This window comes from Triturus cristatus, chromosome 12, assembly GCF_964204655.1.
Source record: "Triturus cristatus chromosome 12, aTriCri1.1, whole genome shotgun sequence".
Taxonomy (NCBI): domain Eukaryota; kingdom Metazoa; phylum Chordata; class Amphibia; order Caudata; family Salamandridae; genus Triturus; species Triturus cristatus.
In genome coordinates, this window is record NC_140595.1 from 537,619,937 (window position 1) to 537,631,962 (window position 12,026).

At 47.5% G+C, this 12,026-nt stretch overlaps 1 protein-coding gene across 4 annotated transcripts in view; it reads right to left on the bottom strand.

Moving 5' to 3' along the window:
* LOC146776237 (dynein axonemal assembly factor 1-like) overlaps nucleotides 1-12,026 on the bottom strand; it is a 668,903-nt gene that overhangs the window by 35,607 nt on the left and 621,270 nt on the right. For all 4 annotated transcript variants that reach the window (XM_085638027.1, XM_085638025.1, XM_085638028.1 and 1 more), the window contains one exon: nucleotides 2,984-3,052. In XM_085638027.1, the coding sequence (XP_085494153.1) occupies nucleotides 2,984-3,052 (69 nt within the window). The remainder of the gene's footprint in view (nucleotides 1-2,983; nucleotides 3,053-12,026) is intronic.

The following is a 12,026-nucleotide window of genomic DNA, read 5'->3' on the forward strand; positions in this document are numbered from 1 at the left end:
GCCAGGCTTGCTTGAATCCAGTGGCAAAGTGAGCAAGGGACTCACGTCTGAGCATACCCTGCCAACTTATGGCGAACAAAGCGGTACAAAAGGGGGTGGTGATGGACGGAGCATCAGACCCAATCAAACACTCACACCCAGTCATCAGATCTGGGTTTGATCCATCACCGTTCTTTAGCCCACTGTGCCACCCCAGTTCAGACATGGCCATATGCAAATCAGTCTGACCCTGTGCCTCATGGGAACAGTCCAGCCCGAACTGCCAAGCCTTGCCTTCCCTGGACCGGAAACAAGCTTCCTAGGACCGGTTTCTGGCATTTCAGCCGTCTTCAGCCAGGCTTGCTTGAATCCAGTGGCAAAGTGAGCAAGGGACTCACGTCTGAGCATACCCTGCCAACTTATGGCGAACAAAGCGGTACAAAAGGGGGTGGTGATGGACGGAGCATCAGACCCAATCAAACACTCACACCCAGTCATCAGATCTGGGTTTGATCCATCACCGTTCTTTAGCCCACTGTGCCACCCCAGTTCAGACATGGCCATATGCAAATCAGTCTGACCCTGTGCCTCATGGGAACAGTCCAGCCCGAACTGCCAAGCCTTGCCTTCCCTGGACCGGAAACAAGCTTCCTAGGACCGGTTTCGGGCTGGACTGTTCCCATGAGGCACAGGGTCAGACTGATTTGCATATGGCCATGTCTGAACAGGGAAGGCATGGCTTGGCAGTTCGGGCTGGACTGTTCCCATGAGGCACAGGGTCAGACTGATTTGCATATGGCCATGTCTGAACTGGGGTGGCAGAGTGGGCTAAAGAACGGTGATGGATCAAACCCAGATCTGTTGACTGGGTGTGAGTGTTTGATTGGTTCTGATGCTCCGTCCATCACCACCCCCTTTTGTATCGCTTTGTTCGCCATAAGTTGGCAGGGTATGCTCAGACGTGAGTCCCTTGCTCACTTTGCCCCTGGATTCAAGCAAGCCTGGCTGAAGACGGCTGAAATGCCAGAAACCGGTCCTAGGAAGCTTGTTTCCGGTCCAGGGAAGGCATGGCTTGGCAGTTCGGGCTGGACTGTTCCCATGAGGCACAGGGTCAGACTGATTTGCATATGGCCATGTCTGAACTGGGGTGGCAGAGTGGGCTAAAGAACGGTGATGGATCAAACCCAGATCTGTTGACTGGGTGTGAGTGTTTGATTGGTTCTGATGCTCCGTCCATCACCACCCCCTTTTGTATCGCTTTGTTCGCCATAAGTTGGCAGGGTATGCTCAGACGTGAGTCCCTTGCTCACTTTGCCCCTGGATTCAAGCAAGCCTGGCTGAAGACGGCTGAAATGCCAGAAACCGGTCCTAGGAAGCTTGTTTCCGGTCCAGGGAAGGCATGGCTTGGCAGTTCGGGCTGGACTGTTCCCATGAGGCACAGGGTCAGACTGATTTGCATATGGCCATGTCTGAACTGGGGTGGCAGAGTGGGCTAAAGAACGGTGATGGATCAAACCCAGATCTGTTGACTGGGTGTGAGTGTTTGATTGGTTCTGATGCTCCGTCCATCACCACCCCCTTTTGTATCGCTTTGTTCGCCATAAGTTGGCAGGGTATGCTCAGACGTGAGTCCCTTGCTCACTTTGCCCCTGGATTCAAGCAAGCCTGGCTGAAGACGGCTGAAATGCCAGAAACCGGTCCTAGGAAGCTTGTTTCCGGTCCAGGGAAGGCATGGCTTGGCAGTTCGGGCTGGACTGTTCCCATGAGGCACAGGGTCAGACTGATTTGCATATGGCCATGTCTGAACTGGGGTGGCAGAGTGGGCTAAAGAACGGTGATGGATCAAACCCAGATCTGTTGACTGGGTGTGAGTGTTTGATTGGTTCTGATGCTCCGTCCATCACCACCCCCTTTTGTATCGCTTTGTTCGCCATAAGTTGGCAGGGTATGCTCAGACGTGAGTCCCTTGCTCACTTTGCCCCTGGATTCAAGCAAGCCTGGCTGAAGACGGCTGAAATGCCAGAAACCGGTCCTAGGAAGCTTGTTTCCGGTCCAGGGAAGGCATGGCTTGGCAGTTCGGGCTGGACTGTTCCCATGAGGCACAGGGTCAGACTGATTTGCATATGGCCATGTCTGAACTGGGGTGGCAGAGTGGGCTAAAGAACGGTGATGGATCAAACCCAGATCTGTTGACTGGGTGTGAGTGTTTGATTGGTTCTGATGCTCCGTCCATCACCACCCCCTTTTGTATCGCTTCTCATGACCTAAGACATGATATCACAGATGACGTCACAACTGAAATCATCGCTGACTGGTGTCTCTTGATATCACATCACTATTGATATTACTAATGACGTCACTTAAGATGCTTAATGACAACGAAGCTCACAGTCTATTGGACTGACTGCACCCCCCGTGTATCTAAGGTTACTACAACACTATTGACACTGGTTTTCAGCCAGACCCTGCAATGAAGGAGAAAGGGGTTCTGAGGTAAGAGATTTCTTTGCTGTGCTTAAGTGATGTGAGTTAATATGGCAAATGATAGACAGACAGACAGACAGGCAGACAGGCAGACAGGCAGACAGACAGACAGGCAGACAGGCAGACAGGCAGACAGGCAGACAGATAGACAGATAGACAGATAGATAGATAGATAGATAGATAGATAGATAGATAGATAGATAGATAGATAGATAGATAGATAGATAGATAGATAATTACACAGCAAAAATGTAGTTATGGTTCAACAGCACTTTATATAAAAAAAACATTTCATTTTTTGATTTGCTGATAACCTTTGAGCCTGTGGACAGATCTGCACCAAATATAAGAACTGTGGTCATATTGGAGAGAAGTGACATTACAGAAACAAATATTGAACAAAAAGACAACAATCTGCAGCGACAGACAAATGTGCAAAGTCCACAGCTCTTACAGGAAACCTTAGTATAACCAAGCATACACATTAGAATGCATAACCAGGCTGACTATATTGTTTTACCTTGGCTGGTATTGCATCATCTGCTACCAAGAAATCGCTGACATCAATGTCTTCCAAGTCTGGAAGATCCTATAGCATTAAAAAAGGAATATTAATTTAAAGTAGAAGGTAAGCGTGCACATGCATAAAATATGAGGTAGTGGATTACTAAATTTTACTACACTATTAAATTATCAAATCCATCACTTGTAGACGATTAGTATAATCATTCACCTTGACTTGTTCTCCTCTATCTTTTTCTACCAATTTTCCCTCATAATTGATGCTCTATTCAGATTATCTTGTTAGAAACCGACCCCTTCCATCAACCTCGACCTCCCGCCTATGATCTCTCCAGTCAGAAATGCTTTACTATACTGAATTGTTAAGCCTGACCTGTGTTTTTTAGGTAGATTTGACCTGTCTTTGATGTTCTACCTGTATGTATGTATGTAATGGTGGTTCTGTTCTTCTATGATATTAACCCAAAGAGCCGGCACTTTAAAGGCAGTTATAATCCTGGTTGTTTTCTAAGGTTTATTGTGTAACTCGTCTGATTTGTATGTAAAGCACTCTAACATCCTAGAGCCTCATTCATGCTGTATAGAATCTCACAAATAAATCAGTACAATTTACCACAAATGTAAAAAGCAGAACTAATAAGTAATCATGATATCCCCGTGATACTATGAGCAACAAGTCCAGAGTCTGAAGGGTTTGTGAAGCCACGCAAGAGGTGCCGGGTAAATAACCAATGTCCTTACTGAATACACATTTACACTCTTTTCTGGCATTAGTATGGCCACAGCAAAGCAAGTTTTGATTGTAGTACGGAAAGTCGAGTTGACAGCCAATTGTTTCCAATCAGCTGAAACCTCCAGCTACTTTTGTTTATTTTATGGTTTACGTTTCAACACGTACAATCAGGAAACAGGTTGGAACATAAGGTGCAGAAGGAGAACAACAAGGAAGAAAATACCCTACATGCTCCTCTCAGGACATCTGATAATTTCTTAATTCATTCTATCTATCATCTATCTATCTATCTATCTATCTATCTATCTATCTATCTATCTATCTATCTATCTATCTATCTATCTATCTATCTATCTATCTATATATTGATATATATATATTTTTTTAAACAAAGTTAAAGTAATGTTATAGTTAGGCGGGAATTTCAATGCCAATGTAATGTTTTATACATAATAAAGCACTGAAATTGACCAGTTATAGTTATCTCTATTAACTTTAACTCATGCCCTAAGGTAACTAAAACTCACGCCCCGCCATGCACAGTTTTGTCATCCATTATGTCACTGACCATGTCATGAGTGATGTAATATGTGAGGTCATAAGCAGAGCATTGCAGGGGCCTAAGTTATAGTTAGCTCAAGTAACTATAACTGCTGAATTTCACTGGCTTTGTACAAGTGAAATCTAAGCCCAACTATAATGTCCCTGTAACCTTTGGGTTTTTCCCAGTGAATTTCTACGTTTTTTGTTTCACAGCTCTCGCTTGCTGAGAGTGGATTTCGTGGTTACTCTGACTTGCCGCGAGCTGTCAAAGCTCCCGTCAAGTCAGAACAAACAGATATGTCCCAGGGGTGGGCACCCCGGGACATAGCAGGAGCCTGCCCTGAGAGTGGTGGTCTCCAGGCCTATTATTGGCTCCTGGAGAGGAGCCACATGGCATCCTTTCTTTCTTCTGCATGGGCCGGCCCCATGGAGGTGGTGGTCCCATTGGCTCAAACAGCCTCAGGAGAGAGGCCCCAAGCGCCCCTCCTTTTTAAAAAAAATACCCCCGGGACCTGGCCCTCCCGGGGACTCATTTCAAAACAAGCAGGCGCCCATACTTGGTTTTTTTTTATTTTTGCTGGAGTCACAAATCTACAGTGATTGTTGGCGAACTTTTGTAAAAAAAAAATGCTTTTTGCCCTGTTGGGGTCTCCGTGGGACCAAAACGACCAGAGCTAGGGGGCAGGGTATTCCTACCGTGGGCTGTTTTTTTTTTTAAACATGATTTCTGGGACTTGGCTGAAGCCAAGTCCCAAAATGGCTGCCAGCACTTCGTGGTGGTAGTGTTGGCAGCCAAACAGATCTCAGCACAAAATCAGGTGGGTTTTCCGAGCCTTCGTGTCCCTATATATACAAATCAGTTTTTTTCTTTAAATCTCAAAAACTACTGAACGTATTTACACCACATTACAAAAAGCACTCTTTCTGGACCAAGAGACAGCTTTCTGCCAAATTTTGTGTAATTCGGTTCAGCAGTTCAGGCTGTAGTCGTGTTCAAAATCGCTATGGAAATATAATTGGAAAACAAAAAATTGGGAATACCCCCTTTTTCTCGGCCCCCACTTGACAGATTGCCCCAAAACCTATCTAAATTCACCAGGGCACTTTTTTTGGAAAAGTTTGTAAAGATTCATCAAACGTCACCAGAGATATAGGCAAGTCAAAAAACACTTTTCTTATAGAAACATGGACCTAACTATAACTACCTATTTCAGAGTTTTTAAAGTTTAAAATGGTACATTGTCACTAAAATTGTCACCTAGCTGTAATGTTACTTTAACCTTTGTTTTTTCAGTGATGAACAAGTTACATACCTTCGGTAACGATGTATCTGTAAGAAACCTTAGTTAGTTAGATTCCTCACCTTAGAATATCCCCAGGCATCAGGCTGTATCCGGAAACATTTTTCGTCAGCCATACCCCTTGCGCATTGCTAGGCGTCGTCTGCGGCTCCGCATCCGTCGTCAGCGTCGTGCGCCGGAATGACGTCGTCGGAGTACTTAGACGCCGCCCTCGCGTGCTGACGTCAGTTCTTGTACATAGCTTTCCGCGCCAGGAACGCAGAGCCATGCAAGGGACCGACACTGGTGCCAAAAAATCTAGGGCCCTAGAAAGGATAGCCTTAACCCTAGATGTCGGTTTGCAGAACGGGGAAGATGGGTGGGTCGGTGAGGAATCTAACTAACTAATGTTTCTTACAGATACATCGTTACCGAAGGTAAGTAACTTGTTCATCTGAAAGAAACACGTTAGTTAGATTCCTCACCTTAGAATAGATACCCCAGCAATACCAACCCCGGTGGAGGGTCTGCGAACCAAGATCACACCAGAAAGTCCTGGAGAACAGAACGGCCAAAGAAGCCGTCTCTTCGGACTTGGCTGTCCAGACAATAATGCTTGGCAAACGTGTGCAGCGAGGCCCACGTTGTTGCCTGACAGATGTCCTGCAAAGGGACTCCCCGTCCCAGGACAGTTGTCGCCGCTGTGGCCCGGGTGGAATGGGCTCTCAGCCCTACAGGAGGGTCCTTTTTAGCGAACGAGTAACAAGCCTTTATACACAATACGACCCACCGTGAGATGGTCCGCTTGTGTACTGCCCTTCCCTTCTTCGCACCCACGTATCCAACAAAAAGCTGGTCATCCACCCGTAACTGTTTGGTGCGGTCCAAATAAAAGGACAGCGCCCGTTTTGGGTCCAGACAGTGGAGCCTCTCATCCTCTTTCGAAGGATGCGGAGGCGGAAAGAAGGTGTCATGCCCCGCGGTCATGCCTGGAGATGCGGAAGGTATTTAAGGAGCATTGAGGGCTTCTAACGCTGCTTAGCGTTCTAGCTGTTAGCCCGTTTCCGTCTCGTCATTGTATTGCCTGACTTCCTGTTTGGTAGTGTTTCCTGTTTCCGGTTCAGAGGTCGTTGTGTCGCGGACTGTACGAGCCCGTGCTGTTCCTTTGCGGCAGTGTTTGTATTTCCCGGAGTTGTTGGGGGACAACAACGGTAGTCGCCCTCTGGTCTATTTGCCCTGCTGAAGTCGCCCACGGTCCAGAAGCCTCTGTCAAGTAAGGCCTCGGTGTTGGTAGCGTGGTGCTACTCACGGGGCGGTTCTTTGTTCAGCTCCCTGTTGTGGTCTTCTTATTCTTGTTTTACTCGAATCCTGCGGTTAAGGATTCTCTCTGACTCTTCTGGCCAGAGTTATATTGCTTTCTTGAAACTCTTCAGTTCAGTTCGCATTTCATTACCCCCCCCCCCATTAGGCAGGAGAAACTGGCGTGGACCTTTGGGGTGTATCGTAGGTTACAGTGGTACTTCATAAATAAACACGGTAACCATTAGTCATTGCAGGGGTACATTCAGGAGAAAGTTGTTCACACATATCCCTTATATCCTTTTCCATCCATATTCCCTGCAGCTCTTTGTTGTCGTATTCACCTCAGATTATCTGTGGACACACAAGGAGACTAGCATTCCGCCTATTCACACTCATCAGAAGATAGGGGTAAGCGCCTCCATTACAGTTACAGATTGATGGTCCAGGAAAGTAGTGAACGTTGGTTGTAATCGTTGTGCATTCACATAGGGGTCTGGACGTCTACAATAAGATACATGCTGAGAATTCCCTAAGTCAAAAACAGCGTGGTAGGTGTATTTTTACTCACACAAGGTTAGACTGGAAAAGGGGACATTAATGCACATTAACGAAGTGTCTTTGTCTTACAGCTGTGAAGTTCTGCCTGTTACCTAGAAGTGGTGTACCGCACGATCTGCCTTTTTTCCCCCGCCTACCCTTGTTTTGTTTCCCTGTTTTCCCTAGCGTCCCTCCTGGCTCTAGAGTCTGATAGAGCGGAAGGGGCGTGGGGGACGACAGAGGACTTCTCTTCAGGATTCCTGGCGCTCCTGCGGAACAGAACCACTGATCCTTACAGAACGCTAAGCCTGAAATAGATAGTTCTGCCCGAGCGCCATGGACCTGGGAGCAGTCACACTCGCTGATTTAGCTGGCATGTTGGGTAATTTACAGGCGGAGACACAGGCTTTGTCTACCAGACTCGACTCTCTGCAGCACGGGCATGAGCCAGGAGCTGCTGGGGGGAGAGTCGAAACCGCGCCCTCCGTGATCCATGTCACTACCCCTACCTCCATCCCTTTGGCCCCTCCTGAGAGATTCTCGGGTGATGCTTCCAGGTGCGGGGCTTTCCTCAGTCACTGCCAGTTGCACTTTACGTGTAAAGCCTCTTGCTTTCCCACGGATCAAGCCCGTGTAGCCTTTCTAGTGTCTTACCTCAGCGGAGCAGCCGCAGATTGGGCTATACCCTTGATAGATCGCGATGATCCCCTCTTATATAATTACTCTGCCTTTACAGGGGAATTTCGTAAACTATTCGACAGGCATACGTACACCCATTCAGCTGACACCGAATTGCTAGCTTTGAGACAGGGTAACCAGGATTTGGTGGTTTACATTACCTCCTTTCAGAGATTGGTGGTCGAGGCCAATTGGCCCGAGGAAAAACGGAGCACTTTATTTTATAGAGGGCTCCGCGATGATCTAAAGGATGCACTCTCTCAAATTGTGGACTTGCCCTCTGCCTGTACTGAGCTGATAGATTTAGTGGTTAGGATCGAACACCGCCTCCAAGAACGAAAACTTGAAAAAGGAAAGGGCGAACCACGTTTTGTGCCTGCTAAGGAGAAGAGAGTTGAAGCTGTGAAGGGTACAGATGACAGCGAGCCTATGCAGATAGGGTTAGTGAGAGGGCCGTTGTCAGCGGAGGAGAGGCAAAGGAGGAGAACGAATCGGCTCTGTTTATATTGTGGAAAGGCTGGTCATTTCCTAAGGACATGCCCAATCAAACCCAATACATTCAAGAGTTCGGGAAACTAGAAAGCCGGGGTTTCGTGGAGACGGGAGCCTTGGGCAGTTCTGGTCTAACAGTCTCCTCTACTGAACATGACATTACACCTATCCCTCACCTCTATGTATCAACCTACCTCTCTGTAGAAAATCTTGGCATTCACGTATCCACCATGATTGATTCAGGGGCTTCTGGGAATTTCATGGATGAGGAGTGGGCAAGGAGTAATCTAATTCCCTGTGTCGTGAAAGACGTTTCCACCAAGGTCTTTACGATAGATGGGAGCTCGCTTGTCTCGGGGCCAGTGACTCATAAGACAGTTAATCTCCATATGCACATACAACCTGATCATCACGAGGTCCTTGAATTTGACTTAATTCGGTCGCCGCAAATACCTGTTCTTCTAGGCATTCCATGGTTACACACGCATAACCCCATTATTGACTGGAAAGAAGCGACCCTCACGTTCCGCCCACATACACACAGTGAGGCTCAGGTGGCAGTGGTCCAGCATCCGCGTGAGATTGAAGTGACCAACCCTGTACCCGAATTACCTGCTTGTTATGAAGACTTGTACACAGTTTTCGATCCCAGGGAAGCAGAGGTCCTTCCTCCGCATAGGGTATATGACTGCAGAATAGACCTTGAGACTGGAGCCAGGATTCCGTGCAGTAGAGTCTATGCCCTTACGGAGAAGGAGAACCTGTATCTCAGAGAATACTTGGATGAAATGTTGGAGAAGGGGTTTATTAGACCGTCTAGATCACCTGCCTCTTCGGCCCTGTTTTTCATTCCCAAGCGTGAAGGGGGCTTGCGGTGTTGTATCGACTATAGGAGACTGAATACTATCACCATCAAAAACCGTTATCCCTTGCCTCTGATCGCTTCCCTCCTTGACAGAATACGCAACGCCAGGTATTTTACTAAACTAGATCTGCGGGGCGCCTACCATTTGGTACGGGTCAAGAAGGGAGACGAATGGAAAACGGCCTTCTGCACGAAATACGGATTATTCGAGTATTTAGTGATGCCCTTTGGGCTTTGTAACGCTCCAGCGGCATTTCAATTCTTCATCAATGAGGTGCTCTGGGTTATGCTGGACGTTCATGTCATCGCGTACATTGATGACTTACTGATCTATTCCTCTTCTCTGTCTGAACATATGGGTCATGTCCGTAAGGTGTTGGAACGTTTGCGTGATAATAATCTGTACTGCAAATTGGAAAAATGCTCCTTCCATACGCAAGAAGTGCCCTTTTTGGGATCTATTGTTACGCCCCAAGGACTCTGCATGGATCCCATCAAGGTCAAAGCAGTCCTTTCGTGGCCGGCACCTGGGTCGATCAAAGAGCTTCAAAGGTTTTTAGGGTTCGCCAATTTTTATAGGCGTTTTGTTCAGAATTTCTCGGAATTGGCACTTCCTCTCACTGCGCTATTGCGGAAGGGGAGTTTGTATGTATGGTCTGCTGCAGCTGAATCCTCATTTCAGCGCATGAAAAAGGCCTTCACATGCGCTCCTGTCTTGCGACATCCTGACCCGGCCTTGCCCTTTGTGGTGGAGGCGGACGCCTCGCAGGTGGCAGTGGGAGGGGTCCTGAGTCAAACAGATCCAGAGAGTGGCGAGTGTCATCCTGTAGCTTATTTCTCTCATAAATTCACTCCGGCTGAATACAACTATGCTGTGGGTGATAAAGAATTATTGGCGATAAAAAAGGTCTTTGAGGAGTGGAGGCAGTATCTACTGGGAGCCAGGTTTCCTGTTGTTGTCTATACAGATCATCGCAACCTTCAATACCTTAAGACAACCAAGGCACTGTCCATGAGACAACTTCGCTGGTCTCAATTCTTTTGTGAATATGAATTCACTATACAGTTCCGTCCGGGATCTAGAAATGGCAAAGCAGATGCCCTATCCCGGCTGGGGTTTCAACATTTAGAGGATCCGGTTGAAGCTCCATCTATCATTCCCGAGAAACACATCATAGGAGGTGTGATCACCGGAGCTGTATTTCAGGATCATGTTAGGGAGAGTCAGCTCTCGGCGAACATGCGGGCCATTGTTGGGTCGCATGAGACTCGCACGGTGGATGGGTTTGTGTGCGTTCAGGGAGGAGTAGTATTACCTACATCTGATTTGCAAGCCCAGGTACTAGATTGGTATCATTCACATCCCCTGTCAGGGCATCCCGGAATAAAGAAAACTACTAAGACCATACGGGAAAAGTTTTGGTGGCCAACCATGTTGCGTGACATAGAACACTACGTGAAGACATGTCATGTTTGTGCCCAAACCAAGAGTTCCCATCAGAAACCCGTGGGTCTTCTCCTGCCTCTTGCCTCTCCTCCGGGTCCCTGGCATACGGTCTCCCTAGATCTTATAGTGGACCTACCAGTAACGAAGAAATCGAATAACACCTTGCTGGTAGTTGTGGATCATTTCACTAAGACTGCACACTTCATCCCTTTACCTGGTCTACCCAAAGCCTCAGAATTGGCCTCTATTTTCCAACAACACATTGTCCGCCTCCATGGCTTGCCTTCGGTTCTGATCTCAGATAGAGGGGCTCAATTTGTATCTCGGTTTTGGAAATACCTATGTGCTCTACTACGGATTGATGTGCGACTATCTTCTAGCCATCATCCGCAGTCAGATGGCCAGACCGAGAGGGTCAATCAGTGTTTTGAGCAATATGTACGAAATCAAGCTTTGCACTCCTTGGCTGACTGGGACGAGTGGGTATGGTTGGCAGAAATATCGTATAATAACAGTCCACATACATCCACCACTATGACACCTTTTTTTTGTTCTCACGGTTTCCATCCGAAGTTGTTGCCTGTGGGGGTCTCGATTGACTGCCCTACTCCCGCTGTCACTGATCTAGTACTGAAACTACAGAACCTACACGTTAAGACATTGGAGGAGCTAGACATGGCCAAAACACGATATAAAGAGGGGGCTGATTTGCACAGGAGGTTGGAACCGATCTATGCTCCAGGGGATAAAGTGTGGCTTTCCACAAAGAACATTACACTCAAGGGTCCTCGCAAGTTTACTCCCAGATATATCGGTCCCTACACTGTCCTTAAGGTGGTCAATCCAGTGGCGGTGAAGCTCGAGTTACCTGCTTCGTTTCGGATTCATCCGGTTTTCCATGTGTCCTTGATAAAACCTGTTGAGCCTGGCACAAGTCTCCCTAGCGCACCCGCTCCTGTCCTTGTTTCCGACACGGAGGAATATGAAGTTGAGGACATTGTGGACTCGCGCACCCGGGGACGTTCTCTCCAATATCTGTTGCATTGGAAAGGATATGGGGTGGAGGAACGCACATGGGAATACGCTCGTGATGTACATGCCCCCCGGTTGGTACGGCAGTTCCATCATCGGTACCCTGACAAACCCAAACCCAGGGGAGAGTTT